Raw genomic sequence first — 23,896 nt, forward strand, 5'->3', positions numbered from 1 at the left:
CTGTGTGAGGTATCTCTTCTAGTCATAAAGTCTGCCAGTCACCCAGATAGTTGCCTGTGATTAGTATGTATCTTGAGAAATTTAAATCATTGAAGTTTGTGTGTGGCATCAAGGTCATGTCAAAGGAGGCTCTCTGAAGGAAACCTTTTTGACCTGGCTGTGAGATAGTTGATGTATTATTTATTTTCTTTTGGTTCTCACAATCTAAAGCTTTGCCTTTAGGCCCTTCAATTGAGTTAGGAAATCAGTAGTCTGTTTATTTTTCAGTCCCTAGTCACTGTCATTTTCTGACAATTATGTGTGAGCTGAACAATATACATAATGTACTATTACATAAATGGCACTCTGCCTGTCTGTCAAAAGTTGTCTTGTATATTTCACCAATTTTCCACAAAACACTTGTATTTAGGTTTAATTTCTGTGCAAGATTGTGAGTTGGGTTCAGAGCAGCTCAATGATGATCCTTGATGGTGGACTGAAAACTAGTGCTAAACTTTTCCTTCTCAAAGACTAAGGAGCTGGCAAATACAGTGTGTGGTATATTTTTATAAAGTTCAGAAATAAACCTATTGTGATTAAAATATCCACTGGGACTGTGTGACAGGACAGCTGCTTGGCTGTCGACTAAATGAGCTGTAAGTGATTTCACAGATACTGTTCCTACTTACCAAGTCTCTTTGACTGATTAATGGTTCTCATTGATTCAGGTTTTACTTGAGATTATCACACTGCAGTGTGTTAAGGCAGTTTGCTATCTTCTTTCTTTGCTTGTTGAGTACCAAATATTAAACAGCTCTAGCCTAAGGGAAAAGTATTTTTCAAAGAACAGATTATCTATAGCAAGAGATGCTCCAATCTTCACTGTAATCATTAACAATTTGGCCTGTGTGTTTCTGAGAGGTGACTGCCACTGAGATGCTGTAGGGGAGCAGATGGTGGCCTTCTCTGCACTCAGAGCAGGTTGAATTGGGCAGTTTTTAAAAGTGCAGTGTCCTCCTCACCAGATCAGTCTCAGAAGATACTTATCAAGGTGATTTGTCCAAGGACAACCTGTGACTTCCTTTGGCTGTCAGGGAACAGCCAGTTTTTGAGTGCATGTTTTGTTTTCCCTCCATCATGTGCTATGTGGTTCAGCTGGCTGAGGGAGCAGAGAGGGAAGAAAGCTATAAGAAAACTGTTTCCTTATGTTATTCTAAGGCATTTAACAGCTAAGATAGAATATCTCACTTTCAACTTCAGCTAGAATGCACTGCCTGCTAAATTTTCCCCAGAACAGCTCAGTGCAGCCAAGTTTGCTTGTGCAGTGTTAAAGAGACAGGTTTTGCTTGTCACAACTCCAAGGTAATAGGTTTTCTCAGCTGGTGACAGCATTGTAATCATAGTTCTGGTGCTTAACACAGAATTCCACTTCTGCACAAACCTATGGCTGCAGCTTATCTAGAAAATACACAGCAACTTTGGCTGGTGTGTGGACACCTATCACCATGCACAGCCAAGGGCCCCAAGGTTTGTGTCGTTTGCTCGGATGCATTCTAACCACAGAATGTTTTCTGCACCTGAGCAAACTTCATCAAACCTCTCTTGGTTCTGTCTGCACAGTATTAGCACTGAAGTGTGGATTTAATAATGGGTTGTGTGTAACTGCAGTGAAATGGCCTGTCATAACACAGCAAACCACGGACATGTGGGTTTGACTGAGGAAGAAATGGAGAGTTGGTATGTTGGGCTCATTTACCATTAATAGAAGTTTTTTGACTTTGTGGTGTTTGGCTGAGACACAAAGGCTGGCCTCTTCTGCTGCATTTTGGAATTGCTTTACATACTGCCCATTACTAAGGGAAGGTAATAACTTACTAGCTATGATTGATTAACAGATCCTTGAGCATTTCTTTGTGGCTTACTCTGGACAAGTCTGATCCTGCAGAGACACTGGAAAAACAGTCCTGCTGTGGAGGTTTGCATATAGCAGGGAGTTGTATTATCAGGTTACCAGTGCTGACTGGTAATTATCTTTCTGTGTTCCTTCTGCCACATGCCTTTTAGCTGAGCATTTTCAAAGTTCTGTCAGTCAGAAATGCCTATACACAGTATTTCTCCTAAAAAAGCAGCAGAAAGAGTGAAAGCCAAAAGGGCTAAAAAAGAAATATTTTCAGTCCTAGGAATGGATTGTGTTATAGTCAAAATGGATTCTATTTCCTTATTTTTTAAAACCCCTTCTCTCCAAGAGCTTGATGCTTAAAAAGTGACATGAACATGAGTGTTGAATAGTCTACAGGATGGGTGACCTTGTCCCTGGTGGTAGAGCTTACCAGATTGCACAGTTTGTGCTCAAATGGTAAAATTCCATGCTGAATCTGGACTACAAGAAAATTTTGCCTAGGGATTTCATTAGAGCTCTGGAGCTGCAGAATCACTTGCATTTTTGCAGACAGTCTTCTCTTTCTTAGCTTTCACCTAACTACTAGGAGAGCAGCTGTGGTCGGCCTCAGGCTGGTGTGACAGCCTGTGGTGCTGGGCCAGGCCAGTAAAACTGGACCAGGATACTGCTTCCCTGTAAGTAGCCTTCCTTACAAAATAAAGGGCTTGGATAAAAATGAACAGAGTAGCCCTATCATACAGAAATGGCAAAAGAATGTACAACACACTTTGTGCAGAGGCAGCCATGGCAATCTCTGCCAAAGGACTGACCGTGGAGTTTGTCTTCTCAGACTCTGGATTGGCACACAGTCTGTCTGAAATCCTTCTTGGAGCTGGATGTGAAACCTTCCTCTGCTTTCAAGTTCTTCCATTTGTTGTACGGATATTGAATTTGAAATGTCCCGGAGCTGAATGGAGGAAGAAAACAAATAAATAAGGTTAATTAAAGTCTACTGCTGTTACTAGGAATGAGTAACATAAAGCAGCTTTTGTCTGGGAGACAGGTACTTTTCTGTGTGGCCCTTCAATAGACTGGAATTTGGGACAGGCTGTAATTTGACCCTGGGATGAAGGGAATGTTAGCCTGAAAGAAAAACAAGTTGGCAGGAGTCAGTGTATTTAGTGCTGTCTGCTGGTTTTGGTTTTGGTTTGAAGTTTTTATGACTGCAGAGTAACTGAGCTCTGCATTCATCTCTGCTGGCATGAGAGTCATAGAAAGATCATGAAGATGATGCTTGTTCTCTCTAGCTTTTTAAGCAATGCTGCCATCTCCCACCTAATTTCTGTTTTAAAATTGCTTAGAAGAGTATTTCTCCATTACTGACACAGATGTATCTGATATTTCAGGGCAATATCCTTTTATCACAGTCAACAAAAAATGTGCTGATGACTTTAGGCAGTCACTGCACCAGTGTCCCCAGTGGCCTCTGCTGCTGTGTGTGTATGGGCACATATCCTGACAGAGGCCACCAGAGATGAAAAAAATCTGGGAACATCTTGCTGTTTTGTGAAGTGGTTTCAATCCACCTTATCCTTTGCAGCGTTCTCTGAGTGCAGGTGGTGGAGCACCCCAGGGAGACTGAGCCTGCCTGGTTGATGCCTGTGCCAAAATATCAGGGCAGTTGTTCCACACCTCTGTTACTTTAGCATTCCAGAGATCAAAATTAAAGACAGGAGGTGATGGCATCAGCCCTCTGTCTCTACCCATCTCCCCACCCTGAGTGGCTTATGCATGAGTTACATCAAATAACAGGGGAAGCCTGGATGTGAACACCAGTGCTGCCCTTGGTTTTCTCATTGGTGAACAAGTAGAGCCACTCAAGCAGGTGAGTCAGCTCCTGCTTAAAGGTGTTTTGCTGTCAGTTCACTGATACTGTCCTCATCATCTGTCTGGAATATGCAGGAGATCAGTACCTATGCAAGATGCTATTACCTGTGCATATAAAGTAATATGCATTAGGTTGTTATCCAATAAACTCTTGCTCATTGCACTGCTTTCTTGTTGCCTTTTGTCTGCAGCTTTCTAGTCAGGTTTTTGACACCTGTCACTGACAATTATTTGTTAATAGGATTCCAGTTCAGTTGTGCAGTTTCCACTCAGCCTGGAGAATCTCATGCTTTTTACCAAATGACCAGAATCTGGAATTGAAGTAATAAGAGTCTGGCAATTGTGTTTCAGTTTGCTTAAAAAAAGCTTTTTTTTTTTTTCCTAAAGCCTTCTCTACTGACTTGTATACTGAGGTGAATTTTCATGCATAGTGTGGAAATCTTCAGCCCTGGTAGATGTTTAACCACACAAACATATATGAAACTAAGCAGGCAGGAAACAAAATATTTTCTGGTCCTTGTGGTATTATTACCTATTAAAAATCTTAACCCAGAGAAAGAAAGATGTTTAAATTAAAACTGAGAGTATGCTACTCCTCCTTTTGCAGATACAGCAGTTTAATGAAACACAAGACAGAATTGGAAGAGCTGGAATTAGTTTTAAAAACTGAGAGAGAGGTTCTGCAACAAGAGAGAAGATCAAATGCAATAACCACTGGGGAAAATCAGAAGCTGAGGGAGGAACTGGACAGGTATTGTTCCTTTGCTAAATTCTTGTATGTATCATTAAAAAGTCAATTATGCAAACCATGGTTGTTTGGCTGTGTTGACTGTATCTCCAGAATACCTTCATTAATGTTTTCTTTTTTCTCAATTTCTGTCTTGTTAATTTAATAATTTTATCTCACTTAAGATTATCAGCTTCATGAACACTGTCAGCAAATACCGTTATTTGGTGTTTCAGACGTGGTCTGGTCCTGGGACCTTTGTTCATACCAAATAATCTTCCACATCAGTTCACAGGTGTTTTCTGCAGTTGGTTGTTTCTAAACGCCTTTAGGCAGAATTACCAATGCTCCCCCCAGGAGTATCTAGATTTCTGTGAAGTGGGTCTTACACCGTTCTTTTTCCCTTGAGGAGAACTGGCTTATGGTTTTTACACAATATGATTTAGTTCTAGAAGTTACCATTGTTTATTTTCTGCTGCCCAGAGAAAACTGCCATTCTTCTTATTAAAAGCAGAGTTAAGTCACTCATGATCACTGGGTGAGTGTTAACTCACAGCAGAACCCCTTTTGAGAGCCAGCATTCAAATTCTACTTACTGCAGCAGTGAAACACCCGGGATCCCTTTATCCTTGCTGCTGTTCATGCTACAAAGGTGTTCTGAGAAATGGTTTGGTACAAGAGGGGCCAAGACCAGAGCAAGTTAAAGCAATGTCAGGTCGAATCAGAATTAAGAGTCACATGTTAAGTCGAGTTACAATTGTACAAGTGTACTTCAGAACACTGCAGAGCTCTGCAGGGGGGGTTGCCTCAAGTTTGCTGATTATAATTCAGTTTCTCAGAGGCAAAGACAGAGATTGCAAAATGTTGATTGCAATGCTGGCAGAGAGCTAGGCTCAGCTGATCTGTCAGCAGATACAGAACTTAAATATTTTTTAATTATCTATTGATTTAATTTATGTCTTCATGATTTGTAGATATTTTTAGATTTATCCAAAGCAGTAAAAGAATGCCCCTGTATCATCTTGCAACACTAGTGTTTCACAGTTCAGGACACTTAAATGCTCATTCCTCATGCATCAGAAAAAAAACAACCTGTGAGTGTTTATTTGTTCCAAACAGAGCTGCCTTTAAAGACAGATGCTCTTAAATACATTGTGCCTCAGAAATTTGCACTGTGTTTCACACACATTGAGGAAATAGAAGTTTCATGTTTCATGTATTTTCCTTTCAGTTCTTTTGTAGATTTGAGAGTTTTTATGATGCTGTCACTACTTCCTAATAAAATTTTATTATATGCTTTGAGTAAAAATGTCCTTAGGAGTTACTCTTTGGAACTACTAGTGACAGCTGTGAACTGATGGTGTGGTCTTTGGATGTGAGGTCCTTTCTGTAAAGTGCCCCTCACATGCCTGCTGGCTTTTTCGTGTTCAGGGTGAATTTCTTGCACAACCAACTAAAGGCAGAGTATGAAGGGCTGCATTCACACACTAAAGAGCTGAAAACTTCCTTGAACAACTCCCAGCTGGAGCTGAATCGTTGGCAAGCTCGCTATGATGAGCTGAAGGAACAGCACCAGTCCATGGATCTCTCTCTGACCAAGCTGGATAACCATTGTGAGGTGAGTAGCTTTGGGCACGCAGCTACTGCTGCATTCCTGTGAGAGAGCTGACAGTCAGTGTGTGCAGCTTTTGGTATGCTATGTATAGAAGGTCAAATTATATGACAACACCCCCATATCCTTCGAAGTTTATGGATTTGTACACTGAGTTGCCATGCTATTATGTTAGCTTGATTATGGTGCACTCCAGGGAAGTCAGATGCAGAGGAGAGATTAATTTATCTTGTTTAATAGCTGCTGTCACGGCTGAAGGGAAATCTGGAAGAAGAAAACCATCATCTCCTGAGTCAGATTCAGATGCTGAGCCAACAGAATCAGATGTTACTGGAGCAGACCATGGAGAGCAAGGAGCAGTATCATGAAGAACAGAAGCAGTACATGTAAGAAAAAAGAGATTTGAGTTGTGAAACCTAAAAACCTGAGGTATTAGACAGTAATCTAGCACCACCATCTACTGTTCTTTCACCTTTCATGCCTGTTGCACAAAAATCATTCATCAGCAAGTTTGGTGACTTTTGCATCTGCCCTCTCTAAACAGCCTGTGAATGAGCTCAGTAGGATTCTGAAGGTTTGGAATAGGAAGATATTTTAGTCTCTTTCCTCTCTTAGTGGGTCTTGGTCTTCAGTTTTTTGGTTATGCTTAATTTCATACAGTTAACTCAGAATACTTTTCCCCCTCACAGTGATAAATTGAATGCCTTAAGGAGACACAAGGAAAAACTAGAAGAGAAGATAATGGATCAGTACAAGTTCTATGATCCTGCTCCAAAGAAGTAAGTCCCCTGTGGGTTCAGTCCTGCTATTGTACAGATCTGTGAGACTGAGAAAGGGCTTTCTGTAACTGGGGATGACAGAAACTTTATCTAAAATAAAGGTAATGTCATCTCCACACGTCTTTTCACTCTCACTCTGTAGGCTATTCCCTGAAGCAGCAGGTTGTGTTAATGTGGAGCACAAGGCCTCACGTGGGGCCCTCTGTATTAATGCAGCAACCTGAACCAATATTAATTGTGAAAGAGCCACTTTACTCCCAACATACTGACTAAACAGCACTAGGAGCTTCCAGAGCTGCTCTTTCAAAGGGGATAAGCAGTTTGGTGGTGAGAAGAGACTTAAAAAATTATATTGAAAACAACAAAAAGAGCCAAGCTAATTTTGTCATACACAATTCTGACTGATAACCTTAGCAAAGGCAGAGTTTCAACTTTAAAGCAGTTTTCATTTCCTTCCTCCTCAGTCTGTTCCTGTAGCAGAACTTTTCATATTGTTGAAATGTCTCATGTGGGTCCATATGTGCAGTTTAGAATTCAGTAGAGGGAACAGTTGTCCTTCTCATATGTCTCATGCTGAAGAAATATTTCTGTAAAGTAATTTTGACTTTAGGAGAGAAATGGACCTCAAGCTCTGAGAAATTCGTGCTGCATTTTTTGAATCAATTCACAACAGGAAACAAATAAGAATGTAGGATGGATTGGTGTTTTCAGCATAGCTTTAAACTTCTTTGGGGAGTATTTCTTGTAGAGTTGTCTGAATTCCATTCACCAAACTTGCTTTATCAGGAAAAACCACTGGATTGGAGCCAGAGCCTTAGTCAAACTAATCAAGCCAAAGAAGGAGACTACAAGGGAGCGGTTGAAACCAGCAGCAGAAAGCCCCACATGGCATTCTGACTCCCCAGAGACAGTCAACTCTCCATCTGCCTCCCAAAAACTGAAACACCAACATGAGGCTCAGGACAACACCTCTCAAGGGCCAAACCCTGTGGAAGAGAGAGAGAGCCCTGGGAGTTCCTCAAACAAAGGTAAGGAATGCCTAGCCTAAAACTGTGAGTTGAAACATACTTTAAAAAGATTTAATACATAGGATATGTTCATGTTCAATCACATTGTATTTTATGTCTCTCTTTTAAAAATATAGGTATTAGTAAGCAAAAAACCCTAAACTAAAAATTTGAGTAAACTCTAAAAAGGTAGAGGGTTTACTCTGGTTTTAATTTGGTTTCTTCCTTTTATCTAGTACTTCTTCCTTCAGCTTCTGTATAAAGTTTCTGGTTTGCCTGAACGTATTGCATGTTACTGATAAAGTTGGTTAAGTATTTCATGTAGTGGGGTTTTGCAGCAAAGCAGTTTAAAGCTGGATTGTAAAACAGTGTGTGGTTCTGGAGTGCTGACTCTTCTGATGGATGATCTGGCTAACAGCCACTGCCAGCAGGTGGTGCACATGGAAAACAAATAACATGGCAAATGCCAGTGGGGCAGAACCTGCTTATTTTGGAGGACATTACCATGTTGAGACTTCGAAGCAAACTAGGAATTTCTAAATGTAAAATGATGAAATGATTTTTTGGTTTTTTAACACTGAGGCAAACACAAGGAAAAGATGGAATGATTTCTTTTTCTGTTTAGTTAGTATATACAGTAAATCAGGTGTTCCTAATTATGGAAAAATTAAAAGAAAACACTGCAAAATACTCTGTCATCCTTATTAAAGGTCATACATGTATATAGCCCAAGCTTTGTTTATTCTATTGAGAGAGTTTTTGTCAGCTTCTATATATAGGTTGTTGCCCTCTGACAATACTTTTAAAGAGGCAATTTTGAAATTAATACTTGAATAGTAAGTCCTGTCTTCCCACTGTGGTGTGTGGGAAACTGAAGAGGAACAGTTGAGAAAAGCAGAACTCTTGTTATAACCCACTGCAAGTACCTGTCTGTCTGAAGTTTTTGTTTTGATTGGGTTTTATATTTCCCTATTCCAATTCTTCAAGGTCATTTATTCACTTAAAATGAAAAAGCATGTCTCAGATCATCCATATGATTCTAGGAGATGTTAACTGTTTGAGATGCACCCAAAGTTCTGCATGGGAATTTGGGCTGGGGTTTCCACAGAAGAAAGCCCTTGTGGAGGGCCAGAAAGTCTCTGAGGTTTCATTCATTTTGATGTTATGTGTAGATGAGTAGCCATCAGCACTAAAGCCTGGAAGACATCTAGGAAATTTGAGTGTGTTATCACCAAGTAACATGCACACATCTATTTGATTTGTATATTGTTAAGTAAAAACATTTTGAGTGATCTAACAGTAATTTCTTAAAGAACTTGCTTATATTTTATGTGTATGTGTTAATCTATGCATTACTCTGAGTCAGATTAGCTATGATTAACTGTGTGTTCATCAGTCCTCCAATATAGATGTTAGTCATTGTTTAGCCTTTGTCATTTTTATTGGTTGTGTAGTCTTTAATCTGTGTTAAGACAATAAGTTTTAATTACAATGCTTTTATTTTACCTTTTCTCTTCTTCTTTTTGGGATCCCTGGGTGATAACAATTTAGCTGCACAGCGCAAAAAGATTGCCTTTTTGAGAAGCAAAAGCAAGGATAAAGAAAAGTCTCCCAAGTCTCCATCGAATCATCAGTCTTTCTCTAATCGGCTCCGGTTCTGGTCCTCTTCCGACATCCCATCCTCTCCTAATGAACCTCTTTCTTTCCCAGAATTGGGAATTTTCTAACACCTTCTCTTTAGCATTTATCTTCATTTATTTCTGACAAATATTAAAAAAAAAAAAAAACAAAAAAAAACAACCAAAAAAAATCCCTCATGCCTTAAAACAACACACACATTGATAGAAACACTCAGCATGTCTTTACAGTACTCTAAATACAAGCAAAGATTAGTGAACATGGACTTAAGTTTTTCTGTAGAAGATGAATCACTATTGCACACTGTGGATCATTTCTTCAATGCAGCACATTTTTAGGGGACCTCATGACATACAGTTTCCGTATGTATATTGGCTGTGGTGCATGTTGTAAGTAACTGAAGTTGCTTTTTGCTTCGGTATTTTCTTGCAATCACATACTTGCATTGTGTCCAGTTGAAGTGTTGATCTGATTTGCTGTTGCTATGCTTTCTACAATGTTGTAGTCCTACTAAAATACAAATACAGCATCAAATCCTAGAGACTTTTCCAGTATTCCGTGCCAGTAAAAGATTTTAAAAGGCCATTTTTTAAACATTTTTGTCTGCTTTTAAGTAGTTTAGCTTTGAATATAGAGGGAAAGCTACTGGAAAAATTATTCTCAGCCAAGTGTCTTGATGGTTGCATTCATACCTGATATTTGGTAAGGTTTTACGCTTTGCAACTATGAAAATTCATTGTGAATTGAGATGAAGTTTCACTTTCTGGTGCTTCAGTTTCAATTGATTCTTTTGGAAGAAGAAAGTAAGTTTGTATTCTTAAGACAGGAAATAACCTTCATCATTGATCCATTGCCCAGAATTCTTGTTGCCTTTACAGGCATGATCTGATGGCTTCTGAAATGAACGTGCAGGTCCAGTCCCCACTCTGTTAGAGAATCATATGCAGCATGGGCAGTGTGCTACAGGGAGCTCAGCAGAGAGGACCAAAGATCTCATCTTCCTTCTCTTTCTGACAATTGTCCCTCAGTGGCACAACCTGGAACTCTGGCAGAATTGTTGCTGCCCGTTTTGTGATTTGTAGAGAACATTTGTCTCCAGGGCAATTAACACCTTCCATAATGCCAGAAATATTAAGTGCATCTATGAAGTCAGTTAGAAATACAGATTTGCATGCTGAGCTTTAGCCAGTGATTGTCTCTACAGGCATGGCATAAACTCCAGTTCTGAAAGCAAGTGCTGGCCCTGTGCTATTGAGCCCAGAAAAACATTGGGGGTAAACATTGTTCTTGAAGTCGGCTTCTAGGAGCCATCTGAGATGACAGGAGCTTGATCCATTTCTCTAATACAGCTTTGCAGCTGCTCTGTGCTTTGAACTGTCTGTCCCTTGTCTCTGCAAGCTGTTTATTTTGACTGCTGCACTCTGCTGTGTTTTCGCCATTTAGTTTCTGTTACTTAATCAAGTATTCCATAGAAATATATAAAATAGTAGAATCTTGCATCTCATTTTGTGTTTTCTGTAGTAAATTCTTCAAATTTTGTTCTATGTGCCTTAAAGCTTTACATCCACATTAAAAGAAATGAATTAACCTACCTCATCAGTAAAAAAAAATCTGTCAGCTTTCTGAATTTAAGTAATATTCTAGCACACAGTTTTGGTGTTTTCCTGCTAAGATCCCAGGAACTCCACTTAAAAATCATGGCACCAGAACATCATAAGAGCAGCAGAGTTTTAACCTTGTGAAGACTAAGATCTTACCCACAGCAAAGATCTAAACCTGAAAGCAGTTAGCTTAGTGTGTGGATCATGCTTGATAATTTCCAAATCAGCATCATTTTTCTTGGAGTAAGAGCATGACTACTGTCACTCTTCCCTTATTGTATTTTATTATTGAAGTAAGTGCTTATAAAATGTACCTATAAGGACTAATGTTATGGGAATTTCACACCTCACTTATCTTTTCTGGATTCATGTCTTTGCTGCTTTTCTTCCTCCTTTCACAGTAATTGTTGCATGTATAATATCAACCCTCCCACCAGCACTAAGCAGCCCTTGTCACTCCCACACTTCACAGAGAGTACACATGATTGACAAGCTGGTGGCAGAAATTTCCTATCCACTACTGAACTGTTTATGGAAAAGCTTGCAAAACTGGTGCCTCTGTTGTGCAGTTTCTTTGTGCCTGCTTGTCATGTGTGTATGGGCAGATAAATACAAGTCTCATAGTGCTATTTTTTCATTGAATCTTATTCATTTATCTCTTCCAATCAGTGCTAATGGACCTGAAGCAGAAAAGGAGTTCCCGTCATGGAGGCAGCAATGATAATGTTGAAATCTCAGCAGACTCTGCCACAAAACCCTGCTGTGTGGAAATGGGTCCCAGGACATACTCAACCTCAGCTATCCACCTGCACACTTCCACCCCCATCTCCAGGCTCCAGAGCAGACCGCAAGGTGTGTGGTGCATTTGGTACTCCAGCTGTTAGTGCCAGTCAGGCACTTCATAGTCCCTGCAAGGCTATTAGTGGCATTCAAGGACAAAACCAGAGCACAGTAGTATTTTAACTCTTGTTTTGTCTGTTTAACGGGTTATTGATCAGATGCAGGATTTTCTCAGTCTTGTAATGCCATCATCTTGACAGACCACATTTGAATGTCAGTTCTTCTGTGGATAGAAGGTGGCTGCTCTTCCAGCATGGGCTACATAAAACCCTCTTGATTGCTTCAGGCTTCTACATTGCTACAGTGCATTGGAGACTGACCTGGAGGATTAACCTTTCTGTGTTCAATATTGCCTGTTATGTTTTACATTTTTTTCCAGGCTATAATTCAGAAGATAATCTGTGTGAACAGTCCCCTGAGGTAGAGTTGGCAAGCACCAGACTGCATGGTACGCTTGTAGTGTATTGAGTGTTCTGAATGTCTACATTAAGACCTGTTTCATTGCATCCACGTGAACTGTCCCAGAGTATTACAAATTAATATGACAGAAGGAGATGTAGTAATGCAGCACCGTTTTGGGAATGCGAGTTTAAGTATTTCTGGTTTTCTATTGAGAAGCTTTTAATGGATGTTTTGCCAAAGTAAATTTTCAAAACCAGTGCTGGCATTGAGGCAAGTTGCCTTGCCCCAGCAACAGACCTTGTAATGCATGTGCTGCAGATTTGTTGCTGATTTTTCTGGACAATGTTCAATACCTTCCTTAAGGGAGTGAATCAGCAATAAGAAAAATTCAGTGTGGGGCTTGTGGATGCACGGCAGGAACACTGTTGAGGCAGCAGCACTGCCTGGTTAGAGATTTGTGGAAGACTTAATTTGTAGGCTGGCTGCCAGCTCCTTCCAGAGAAATCAGAGAGAGACAGCAACTTATTGCTGCTTTTTCAGTATTTACATTACTTTATAGTTACTGTAAAAACAAAACCCAAAACATATTTCTCTGTGCAAAAAATAACCCAGATAAACAAGATGGATGCTAAACAACTTAAGAAATGAAAACAGTTTCTACTCTGTCTGGATTTTGGCATTATATATTTGGCATATATTATGTTGTTAATGTTTTCAAAGTGACTTAGTTTTCAGAAGGCAGACTGTAACCAAGTCTTTTAGAGAATCAGAGGAACTTAAGATCTGTTTATTCAATGCTTGATTTGTGTTTTTCAGTGTCCAGGCCAAGCAGTTTAGAGAGCAGTAGGAATGCTTCCAGCAATAGTTCACCTCTCAATTTGAAAGGTAAAGCTTTTACAGCTGAATTCTGACAAACAGGAAGTGAAATTCCATGAAACTGTATGCAAAATGCCATTTTCCTTCAATTAGTTTTGATGACCGTTGTTTTGAAATTGTAATGATTATGCAATCAGGACATGACTGTCTTGGGAATCAAAACTTCTGGCAAGAGGTCCTTTTCTAAGATTCATTCTGGCAAGGGTGGCTTTTAAGGCAGGCAGTCTAGTTTTGCTTTAGTTTGGAATCAATATTGTGGGAAGTACCAGGCCACTCTTAGACTCTTCACAGCAGCAGGCTCTGTGGTTCTTACTCTGTACACTGTTTGTGTATGGAATCAGTGTGCTCTGGAGATTTATTTTTGCTGAAATTGTGCTTCCTTGAAGGGTGCCCAGAGACCGGACACTGGAAAAATCCGTTTTCTGCTTTCTCACTGTCAGGTTCTGGCTTTCAGATCACACAGCCAAGACTGGGAGATCTTCTAGTGGTTCAGGGTGTAAAAGAGGCTGCTGATTCTATCTGTGTTGTTCCTTGGAGAAGTGGTTGTGCTGGTTTAACATAGAGGCTCAAAGTACGTGCTGTAATACATTTACTAGTCCTGATTTTTCAAAGGTCTGATTGCCTTGAGTTCTGTAGGAGAAGTAAGGTAAAAAAATGACACCCAATCTGAGTGGAAATAGTCCCTGAATGATAAAGTTTCTATCTCAGTGAGAAATCTACTGGAATGAGGGCAGAGCAATGTCATTAATGCCACTTGTGCTTCTCCCCAGGGTCCTTAGACCATATCCATGGTAGAACTGAGAGCCTCAGCAGTGAAGATATGGTGCCAAGCAGAGAGGCCCCAGCCTTGCTCCGAGACAGCTATGCCCTTCCCTCTGCTGCTGTCATCGTAAGCCCCAGCAGCAGGCAAGAGTCCTCCTCCCACCGGAATGGTGGGATCTGTTATGACAAACCTCAGAAGAGTAACCCATCTCAGGCCTACGCAGGCAGGCAAAGGTCTGCCTCACCTGGCAGTGAGATGGTGACTTTGGAAGAGTTCTTGGAAGAAAGCAACAGGCTGTCTCCACCAAGTGTAAGTAAACAGAGCTAGATAGCCCATTTCAGATGTGAAAAAGCTGTTCAGAGCTGATTCAAAAGAATGAGGGCATAGGGAAACAAGGAAAGATGAGATGAACCTTGTTCATACGTGTGAGTACTATCAAATCTTGAAAGATGAATGAAACTGTTCCAATAACTAAAGCAAGATTAACTTTCACATAGCACTCTGCTAATTTATTTTGTTGTATTAGCAAGTCAGGCAGATAATTCACTGCAAGTACTATGTATTGGAGTGCTGGGGCTTTTTACTGGCAAACACTTGTGGTCAAAGTTTTGTGTTACATCATCAATTCTCAGCTCCAGATATTTTTATTTATGAAATGGTAAGTTTTCTGTGTAATTTTCAGCTGCTAAGTCTATAATTAGGAATGAAACCTAAAATAGTTTTCAACCAAAGTGCAAAATATACAGTTGTTAAAACCATCTCTTAATCTGAAAATACCAGTGCATATGAGAGAGAATATTTTTCTTACCAATGAAGGTCTCGATACTTTCATTGTGCTGCATGTTTGTGTGTTGGCTGGCACTGCCCTGTGGGTTCAACAACTGCAGGAATATGTTGCTCATTGAAATGATTTGTTCAGAAATTAAATGTTTGTTTTCTGGATGGCACATGTCTTTCACTGCTCAGACATGCTGTACAGTAAGGCAGTGCAGTATTGAAAATATTAATATCTTAAGAACAATTAATTGGTAGTGTAAGTGAACAGATGTTTCTGTTTCATGAATGCTTTCTTAAAAGTATTGTAAGCAACAGAGTTGTACTGTTTTATAGCATCAGTAAATTTTGGGCCTTGAATTTTCAGAACAATTTTTAAATATACCTCCTAATCCCTTATTATCCTAAGTAAATTCTTAGCTTATAGAGATGTTTAATATTATTATTTTTGTGTGTGCCTGTAACTACCTGACCATGTCTCCATTTTCATTCTTTCTGTCATCCTTGTTCCTTTTCAGCATCGGCGCAGTTTAAATGAGAGTGAAATGATTTCATTGCACCAATTTCTGTTAGAAGCTGATGCACTGTATCCCACTTGCTACTCCCCATGTCCTTCCATTCATCAGGAACACTCGCAGTCCCTCGAATCGCTTCTCAGTCATTCATGTCCCAACAGCGTGAGGCACAGAACAGGCAGGGGGAATAGGAGATCTGCTTCACTGTATATCCCCAGGGTATCCATTGTTCTTGTTATGAAGGCAACAGCTCCCAACTTACCACAGCTTTTGCTAGCATATTAATACCTATAGAAGCACTCTGTAACTCTTAGTTGTTACTTTAAAAGCTGCCAGATCACTTGCATTAATTGCTCATGAAGTATTTCCAGTGCGTGTTTTTGGAGGACTAGTCATTCTGCAGTGTTAATGTGTGTAACAGCTGTTTAAATTGAAGTTAAAAATAACGCTCATGCTTTAACACTTAGTTGAGCATAGAAACCTTCACGCTGCACTATTACCATTGCTGGTGTTTGCTTCTGGAAAATGAGGTTTTGTTGACTGGAAGAAATATTTGGTACATTAGCAAAGTGAATATATTAAGCTTTAACATCATTCCTAGAGAAGAGTAAGGAAATACATTCTATTAGCTTGTCCAGCATGTTTTTCATGAGGACAGCATGGCCCTCAACTATTCTGAGCATGCCTTGTACTAATAGTCCAAAGGCTGCTGATCAAATATCATCACTTTTGGATTGCATGGACCATCCCTATGAAATATTCATTGTATCCGGTGTTTTTTACTGCCAGATTAATTGTCTGACTTGAAATTTGAAAGTTCGTTGTAGGCAATTATATCTCCACTTTTGTAATGATTTTTTGTACATTTTATTATATTGTACACACAGTTTTTAACATACATAATATATTGACTGGGAGAGGGGAGTGGGATCAATGGAGAAGGAATGACACTTTATTGTGATGCTAGCACATCTCCCCAGGGTGTGGTCTCCTGTTATATTCCTGAAGTTATGATAGTGAGTTACCCAGATGAACTGTGTTCTGGAAGATGGCAGACATCATTGATATCTGCTGATACCAATGGCTGATGTCATTAATATGAGATTGATGTTACAGTGACAGTGGCTGATGTAAAAGGAAGCAAAAGAGCTGCTGTCCAGCTTGCAAGTGAAATGAAACTTTTGAAAGTTATGACAATTAACCTGGCAAGCAAGGCTGTCATGATCTAATTATGATGAGCACATTATTTTCCTTGATTTGGATTTATATCCATTTTAAACATTTATCTCTTCTGTTTCCCACTTAAAATATAAAATTTTTGATTGTGTTTGGTTTGAATTAAGTGGGAAGGAAGATTACATGAACACAAAGTTCTGCATGGTTCTTTTAAACAAAAAGTGTCATTAATGTGACATGTACATATTTTCTCACACCAGGACACCTCCAGTAACAGAGATGACTTGCTCAGCGATTATTTTAGGCAAGCAAATGAGCCTTCAGCTGCTGGGAACCTGCTGGCTCAGTCATCCAGAAAGGAGGCTGCTAAGTTACCTACTAGTCTTGTTGCTCCAGCTGTGAAGATGACCATTGTCAATGAAGAAGGAAGAACAGCTAAGCCTGGAAATTACATGAAGCCAAACCTCAGACAAGTCGAACCTGCTCTGGCAAACTCCCAGGGGTCCCTTAAGCTTCCTCACACACCACAGCACCAACCTGCCTGTGGGATGAGGCAGATGGCACAGCCTCAGCAGCCTGGAGCCACAAGCAGGAGGAGCACGTCCCTGAGCAGGGCATTTAGCTTAGCCTCTGCAGACCTCCTCAGAGCCACTGGCCCAGAGACCTACAGGCAGGAGAGCACCCAGAAGCCAGCAGCAGAGCTGCCTGGGAGCAAGGATGTTGTCAATCAGACCAGCAGGGCTTCTGTGCCAACGAGTTCCCAGGCAACCTTGAGAGAGAGGCCACAGTCTGCGAAGGTGGCAGGTTCCTTGCACGGTGTCGATTCCCGCTGCCGACAGCTGGATACAAGGCGTCTTTCTCTGGCCCCACCAAAAGACGAGAGGCCACTTTCCTTCCCTCAGTTCTCTGCCTCACCCACTGCATCCACCAGCAGCCTGAATGTCCAGCAGCACGAGCGTGTGAGCCCTGGGCAACACTACTCCTCTGCATCGCACACTCCCTCAAAAGTCAGACCCAAGCCAGCGCCCCGTGCTGAGGAGGTGGCTGCAGGTGCTCCTGCCAGAGGTGTTTCCAGCAGCACTGAGGGAAATACCTCCTTGGGGCAAGGCCAGAGTGATGCCCTGCTTACTAAGTGCCAGGGTAAGCTGCTAGAAAGCAGTGCTGGAGCTGTGGAGGAGCCTGTGAGAGGAAGCAGCTCCAACAGCACTCCCGAGTCTCCTGACCCCCAGGGGGATCAGCAGACAGTCTGGTATGAGTATGGCTGTGTGTAACCCACAGGGGCAGCTGTAGGACATGTGTCGCTATGGCTGTCCAGGTAGCATTTATCTAGTCACTGTCAGGTCTTAAAAGGCATCACCTGCATGCTGCTCTGAGTGTTCTCTGGGGACTGTTATTGCTCTGAGTGTTCTCTGAGGACTGTTCTCTAGTTAGACAAAGTATAATTAAGAGAAGAAAGGAGCAAAACTCCAACCCTTGTGACACTTGTGCCTAAAACAAAGTGGAAGCCTAACCTAATCTCACAGCTGACTTGGCACCTGATTCTCGCAGGTGCTGGCCATTCCCCACTCCAAGAGAAGCTTACCAGGGTCCTCTGTCATTGCTGCACTGTGCATCCTTTCTGCCTGCATTAAAGAAAAGTTTCACAGGTTGTGTGTTTGCTAAACCAAATCACACCATTGATAAATAATTTACCGTACTGAAAAGGTCATATAAAAGCCAAACTTCTCCCCCAGAAACAGAACCAAATGCTTGGCTTAAATAAAAAAAAAAAGTTGAAGAGCAAAAGTGTGTGGCTTTAGATCCATGGATCTAGTAAAACGAATTCTTTCTGCCACAGCAATGTGATACAGAGGTATTATGTAGACTTGAAGGGTCACATCTCAACCTTCCCCACTGAGAATGTGTAAGCAGAGGGCTGCCTAATTACCCACTGCCTTCATATTATAGCTGCAGCTCAGTGGATCCTTGACTCTGCAAGCAGAGTGGTGCTGCCTTTTGAAACTTGATATACCTTTTATACAAACACTGGAACTAATGCAGCCTTTCAGGGGAGGTGCCATTACAAATGCAAAGGTGGCATCTTGTGTACAAAAGTGTCTTGTAAGTATGTACATAAGAAGCTCAAGTACTGTATAGGAATGCTGTGTAAATTGTATTATTACATCACATCCTTGTGTGCATGACAGCCCACATCCTAAGTGGTATGTGGGATTTTGGCTCATAGAAACCCTTGTTTATGTCTCCAGGAACTTTTCTCAGTATAGAAAGCAAAATAATTTTGTATACATGTGAAAGAAATACACTTCTAAAAATCTATTTATATGCAAAGAAGTTCTTTGTATGTTTCTGTCCAGAGTGTCATCAGCTGCTTATGTATATATGATCAAACGTGTATCTTTAATTCCATGTTTGTAAAGCTGTTTTTCTTGCAATAGACTAAATCCTTAAAAATTAATACTTGTTTTGCTGGTTCTGATTTAATTTAGTAAAAGCTAAAACTGATTCTTTTGATGATGTTTTCATTATCTAATGTGTAGCATTCCCTTTTTGGAAACTACAAAATTGTTTATAATAAAGATGAAATTAAATAGTGTTGTTGTGCTTCGTTTTCCTTGGAAGAATTAAGAAATTAAAACTCTGCTGGATGGGCATCTGTCTGCACTCTCTTTGTAAGCCTCAGTACTGATTGCATTTCTGTGTGGCAGAGTTGCTTTTTTTTTATAATGTTACCATGGACGGTGCACCAGAAATCTTCTCATTTAATGGTAACCTTCTTACTGAAGATGTGGAAGGGTTGATTGTGCAAATTAATTGACTTCCAGGTCACTGTAGAATCAGACCATGAGATTTTTATGTTTCTCTGACCACTTCAGACAAGACCAAACATGCTGTCAGTTTTGACCAAGATTGCATTTTGTACAATCTGTTTTGTGCTTAATTCTCAGGATGCCTTATAAAAGTGAGAAATTATTCATCTTTCAACATGAAGAGAATGGCAAAAGGAGCTTGCTGCCTTCTCTGCTGTTTTAATTGCAAACCATAGTTTTGCAACTTATTTAAAATTATGTACTATTGCAATTTTAGAACATACTGAGTGGTTTTGGTGTACTGAAATTCTTCAAGAAATTCGCTTTCAAAATGCATTCTTGGCCAGACCACTAAAGGTTTAAGACTTGTGTTTCTGCTTTGTTTCTGCTCATTTTTGGAGGGTGTGTGCAGACTGGATTGCTGAGGAACTGATTTGTGAGTTGTCAGTTACTGCACATCTGCTTTTCCTCTAATACCTGCCCAGTGCCACACCTCAGCTGTCAGTTTTGTAGTTATTTACCTTCTCAGTTCTAGTGAGTTTGAATACAAAGGTACTAAATACTTACATAGTACCATTCAGGTATGGGAGAATTTCCAATGCAGAGGTTATACTGTGTGACAGCTATTGAAGCACCCAGTGTGGTGCTCAGGCTTTCCTGAGATGTTAAGGACAGTTTTGGTGTAGGTGCTTGTCCCTCTGTGGCAGGTGCAGTTCTTTTGCAAACTGCTCAGTTCATTCACTGTTGCCAGCAATCCCTGGATGCACAGGGTGGCTCCCAGACTGGTGTGCTCCCACTGTGCTGCACCACAGGTGAGGAGCAGGGTGCGTGGGAGGGCGCCTGCCCACAACAGCTGTGCTTTGTCTTTCTGAGGTGCCCAGAGCGGTCACTGGTAGGATAAAACATGTTTTGGTGCTTAAGAGCTGCTGCAGGCAGAACTCAATTGTGTTTAGAGAGAGAGAATCATCAGCAACTCGTCCTGCCTTTGTGCTGGAGGAGCTGGACAGGTAGAGGTGGTGTGAGACACCAGCTGGTGGCAGGAGCTGCTGGGAGAGGTTTTGCTGTGATGGAAAGGGTTGTGGCAGGGCTGCCAGACCATTCTCGATTCCCACAAGGAGAGAAGGGGAAATGGCAGGTGTCTCTATTTGCACAGCTTGGAAGGGTACGGAGCCCTGCTGTGCATGGGCAGGGGGCCAGCAGGGCTGGAGGATGCCAGAGGGTCACACTCCAGCTGCAGCTCCACTGCTGCTGGGCACCAGGTAGAAGGGATGTCTGTGGGAGCCCTGGGCATCAGCACACTGGCTTTCCCCAGCTCTACATGGCAAAGGGCTGTAGGATGCTGGTGTTTCCTGACACACAGGAAAGCTCTCTGAAGGTTGCCGAGCAGTGCTGTGAATGGTTCTGGATGCCATTCAGTGATGGGAGTGCCTCAGTTTGTATATGTGGCTCATTAATTCTCCAGAACATGTTTTCTGGTAAAGGACAGATCATTGAAGGGGATCCCATCCCAAGGGGGCAGGTAAGTTGCAACAGGTTTCCAAAAGGCAAAGCTGAGGGGCTGTGCCTTTAGCACCCTCACCCTGCAGTGTGCTTGAACTCTGGAGTCAGTGAAGCTGTTTGACATGAGGAAACAAATTTTGCTTAAAATGGCATGTACTGCATGTGATGGTGTTTATTTGAAGTAAAGTACATGGCTGCTGTGGAAATTGCTTCTGGGGAGTGCTCTGCAGTGACAGAATTATCTCCTTACCAAAAAACCTGGACCTTTACAGAGACACCATGTCATGGAAAATTTTTTCCTATTAGGTATTCTTCATCTGTTCCTCAAACTTGTGACCTGACTGTGAAGTGAACAGACCTTTTCTGATTTCACTTGATTGAGTTCAGAACATAAAGTCTCCAAAAAATAATTAAAAAATAAAATTTACTTTCTTTCTGTAATAAGGGAAGTTCTAAGTACTCAGGGCATTGTAAAAATAGCTACTGCTTAACTTAGAAAAATGGTGCATCAGGAAACAGCATGTGGTTGGAAATTATTTCTCATTGTTGATATGTTTGGGGGGCATATTAGTTCAGCCACAGGTAAATGATTTTAAGAGAGAACATGGAAGAAGTGCTCCAGAAATCATTAGTTCATTAGACAGGTTTATAACTTGAATGTTAAAGTGATGTAAAGAGATGAACACAATTTCATAGGTTAGTTGCTTTGTTTTTTGGTTTGGTTTTTCTTTTTTTTGGTGGGTGGTTTGTGTGGGGTTTTTTTTGGGGGGGGGAGGGGAGGCGTTTCTTGTTGTTGTTGGGGCTTTTTGTTTGTTTTGGGGGAATTTTTTAGTTACACAAACCCAGCTGTCATGAGAGGATTGAATTGTAGTTTTGAATTTTTAGGTGAAAGGGAGTGGGGGGTGGAATCAGTTGAAAACTTCACCAAAAATTTTTATCTTAAAAATTCCTTCTCTGCCTATCAGAATACTGAAATATCAGATCCCAGCAACACTGGAGATGTTCAAGGCAAGGAGAACTTGGGAATGTTTTTACAAGTCACCAGTACCAGGCAGAATTAACCTGACTTAATAGTGCAGAGTGAAATAGTTCAGTTACTAAAAATAACAAATGAAGTTATCATTATGAAGTGTTGCTCTACTGGAGAATTAGACTGGGATGTGAAGGCCTGTCTTGAAAGCTGGTACGAGAGGCTGCCATAGGAACTGAGAGAGAATGGCATCAGCTGAAAAAGGGTGAAAAAATTTGTGATTGAAGGATGTACTGACAGGAGTTTTAGGTGCCTGGGAGAAGCTATGGCAAGTTTTGAAAAACTAAATGGTATTTTTTCCAGGCAGAATTATTTTTTCAAAAGTATGAAGAGAACAGTAGAAAATAGAGAACTGCTGTTCAAAAGCTTCTCAATTTGGAAAGTCCTCAAAAGGCTAACCTAAAGACTGAAATGTGAGTTGATGAAGTGTGACAGAAAGTTGAGGTTTGTTCGGATGTGGAGGATTGTGAAGAATCCCATTAAAGAGTAACATGGATGAGTGAGGACCCCAATGGCACAGTACTTGTGCTTACCACAGCTGAAACATGGAAGAGACAATTTATTTATTGGCTGTTGGGAAATTTTGGAATGTAGTGGTAGGGAAGCAAAATTGGGGTTTTGCTGACAGCAGGACAATAAAAATGTGGTTATTCCAGAGAAACTAGGAACATTAAACATGCCCAAAACAAAACAGAATGCCATGGAAACTACTGTCAGCTCATCATTTCCAGATGTTCTGATCAGCTGTGGCTGAAATACTTGTGCATTTTCAAACAAAGATTATCATAATTTAGGATTATGTAGCTCTGCTGGTGAGATTCTGCCCAAGTACAGCATGTGTATGTTGCATAGCAGCATGGGGAGGAGCCACGGATCTGAGCAGGGGCACTGGCCTATGGAAGGCTGTGTTGCATAAAGGAAAGGCAAAAGGACCCCAGCTCCCTCCTCTGTGAGTGACCCCTGTGGTGTGATCTGAAAGTCATGCTGAAGGAGAGTCCTTAGGAAGGGAAGAATGAAGCTATTGGTGAGACTCATTGCACCAGACTGTTATGAAATCAAATAGAGTCATACAATACTATGGTGTTATAATGGCTTTGATTTATGATAGAAGATAGTTTATGGGAGAACTAAACAGCTGCTGCTTTAAGAAAGTATCATCAGGTAAAATACAAGAGCCTTCCCCTTCCTCTCCAACATCAGGTGCTGGCTGCCTTTGGATTAAAGATGGAGCTGGGCTACCACACGTGGAACAATGAGCACCTTCTCTGTGTAAAAATCCCTGAAATTTGCAAGTTAAAGATCACCTCACTTTTTCAGTGCTCTGGAAGTGTGAGACACATCATTGGCAAGTAAAGTACAGCTTGCATTTGGGGATACACTGCTAAGGCAGAACATGAGAGTTTGAGAAAGATACTCCAACTGGAGAAGCACAGGTCCCCAGTGGACTGCTGAGGCGTCTCTAGATGCTTGCAGTGGAGGCAAGAGGGAGTTCTCTGCAAGGAGGAAAGTATGTCTGTGAAGAACTGAAGTGAGCATTTCATAGTCCTACTGCTCTGATTGTTTTACCATTCAGCAGGGTGCTTTGAAGGTTATGGCATGTGGAAGTGTGTTCCCTTGCCATTTTAAATATCTCTGACCAAAATTATCCCATTCTTCTTAAACCCATGAGAAATGCTTCCTTGTGCCTTTGCAAGAGAATTTTATTGTCTAGTTACCTAAAACTTGGACTGGCATGTGTGTGCACTGTAAGCCCATAAAATACCTAATCCACAGGTGTGTGTATTTTAGAGCTGCTGGTTACCTGGGGATCTTCAACTGCAGCATCATCTTCTACAGAGATGGAAAGCTCCCAGTCAGTTTGAGAGGGCTCCTGTAGGACCTTTTGGGCAGTTTGTGGGTAAAACCAGAAGAAATTATGCAAATCAGGGAAATGTCTGTGAAGGGAAAATCTTGGACCCTTATTTTACAACTACAATCCTCTAAATAAGGATTGCTTGCTTGGAGCAGTGCAAAAACCTGTCGGAGTTCAAGGAGCAGCTGGGTGATGGCCTTCATCATATGATTGAGTGTTAGGTAGTCCTGCAAAGAGCAGAGTGTTGGACTC

The 23,896-nt window shown here is 41.0% G+C and overlaps 1 protein-coding gene across 4 annotated transcripts in view; it reads left to right on the plus strand.

The window, feature by feature from the left end:
- The window catches only part of CCDC88C (coiled-coil domain containing 88C), a 98,522-nt gene extending 79,482 nt beyond the window's left edge, over positions 1 to 19,040 (plus strand). The window contains exons 21-31 of one of the 4 annotated variants that reach the window (XM_071557666.1): positions 4,353 to 4,496; positions 5,904 to 6,090; positions 6,325 to 6,470; positions 6,774 to 6,863; positions 7,650 to 7,891; positions 11,779 to 11,961; positions 12,329 to 12,397; positions 13,168 to 13,236; positions 13,998 to 14,299; positions 15,283 to 15,498; positions 16,716 to 19,040. In XM_071557666.1, the coding sequence (XP_071413767.1) occupies positions 4,353 to 4,496; positions 5,904 to 6,090; positions 6,325 to 6,470; positions 6,774 to 6,863; positions 7,650 to 7,891; positions 11,779 to 11,961; positions 12,329 to 12,397; positions 13,168 to 13,236; positions 13,998 to 14,299; positions 15,283 to 15,498; positions 16,716 to 17,726 (2,659 nt within the window). In that variant the 3' untranslated portion in view covers positions 17,727 to 19,040. The remainder of the gene's footprint in view (positions 1 to 4,352; positions 4,497 to 5,903; positions 6,091 to 6,324; positions 6,471 to 6,773; positions 6,864 to 7,649; positions 7,892 to 11,778; positions 11,962 to 12,328; positions 12,398 to 13,167; positions 13,237 to 13,997; positions 14,300 to 15,282; positions 15,499 to 16,715) is intronic. The other 3 variants (XM_071557669.1, XM_071557667.1, XM_071557668.1) reach the window with 3 other exon arrangements.
- Positions 19,041 to 23,896: the final 4,856 nt, after the last annotated feature.

Source organism: Pithys albifrons, chromosome 6, assembly GCF_047495875.1.
Source record: "Pithys albifrons albifrons isolate INPA30051 chromosome 6, PitAlb_v1, whole genome shotgun sequence".
NCBI lineage: Eukaryota > Metazoa > Chordata > Aves > Passeriformes > Thamnophilidae > Pithys > Pithys albifrons.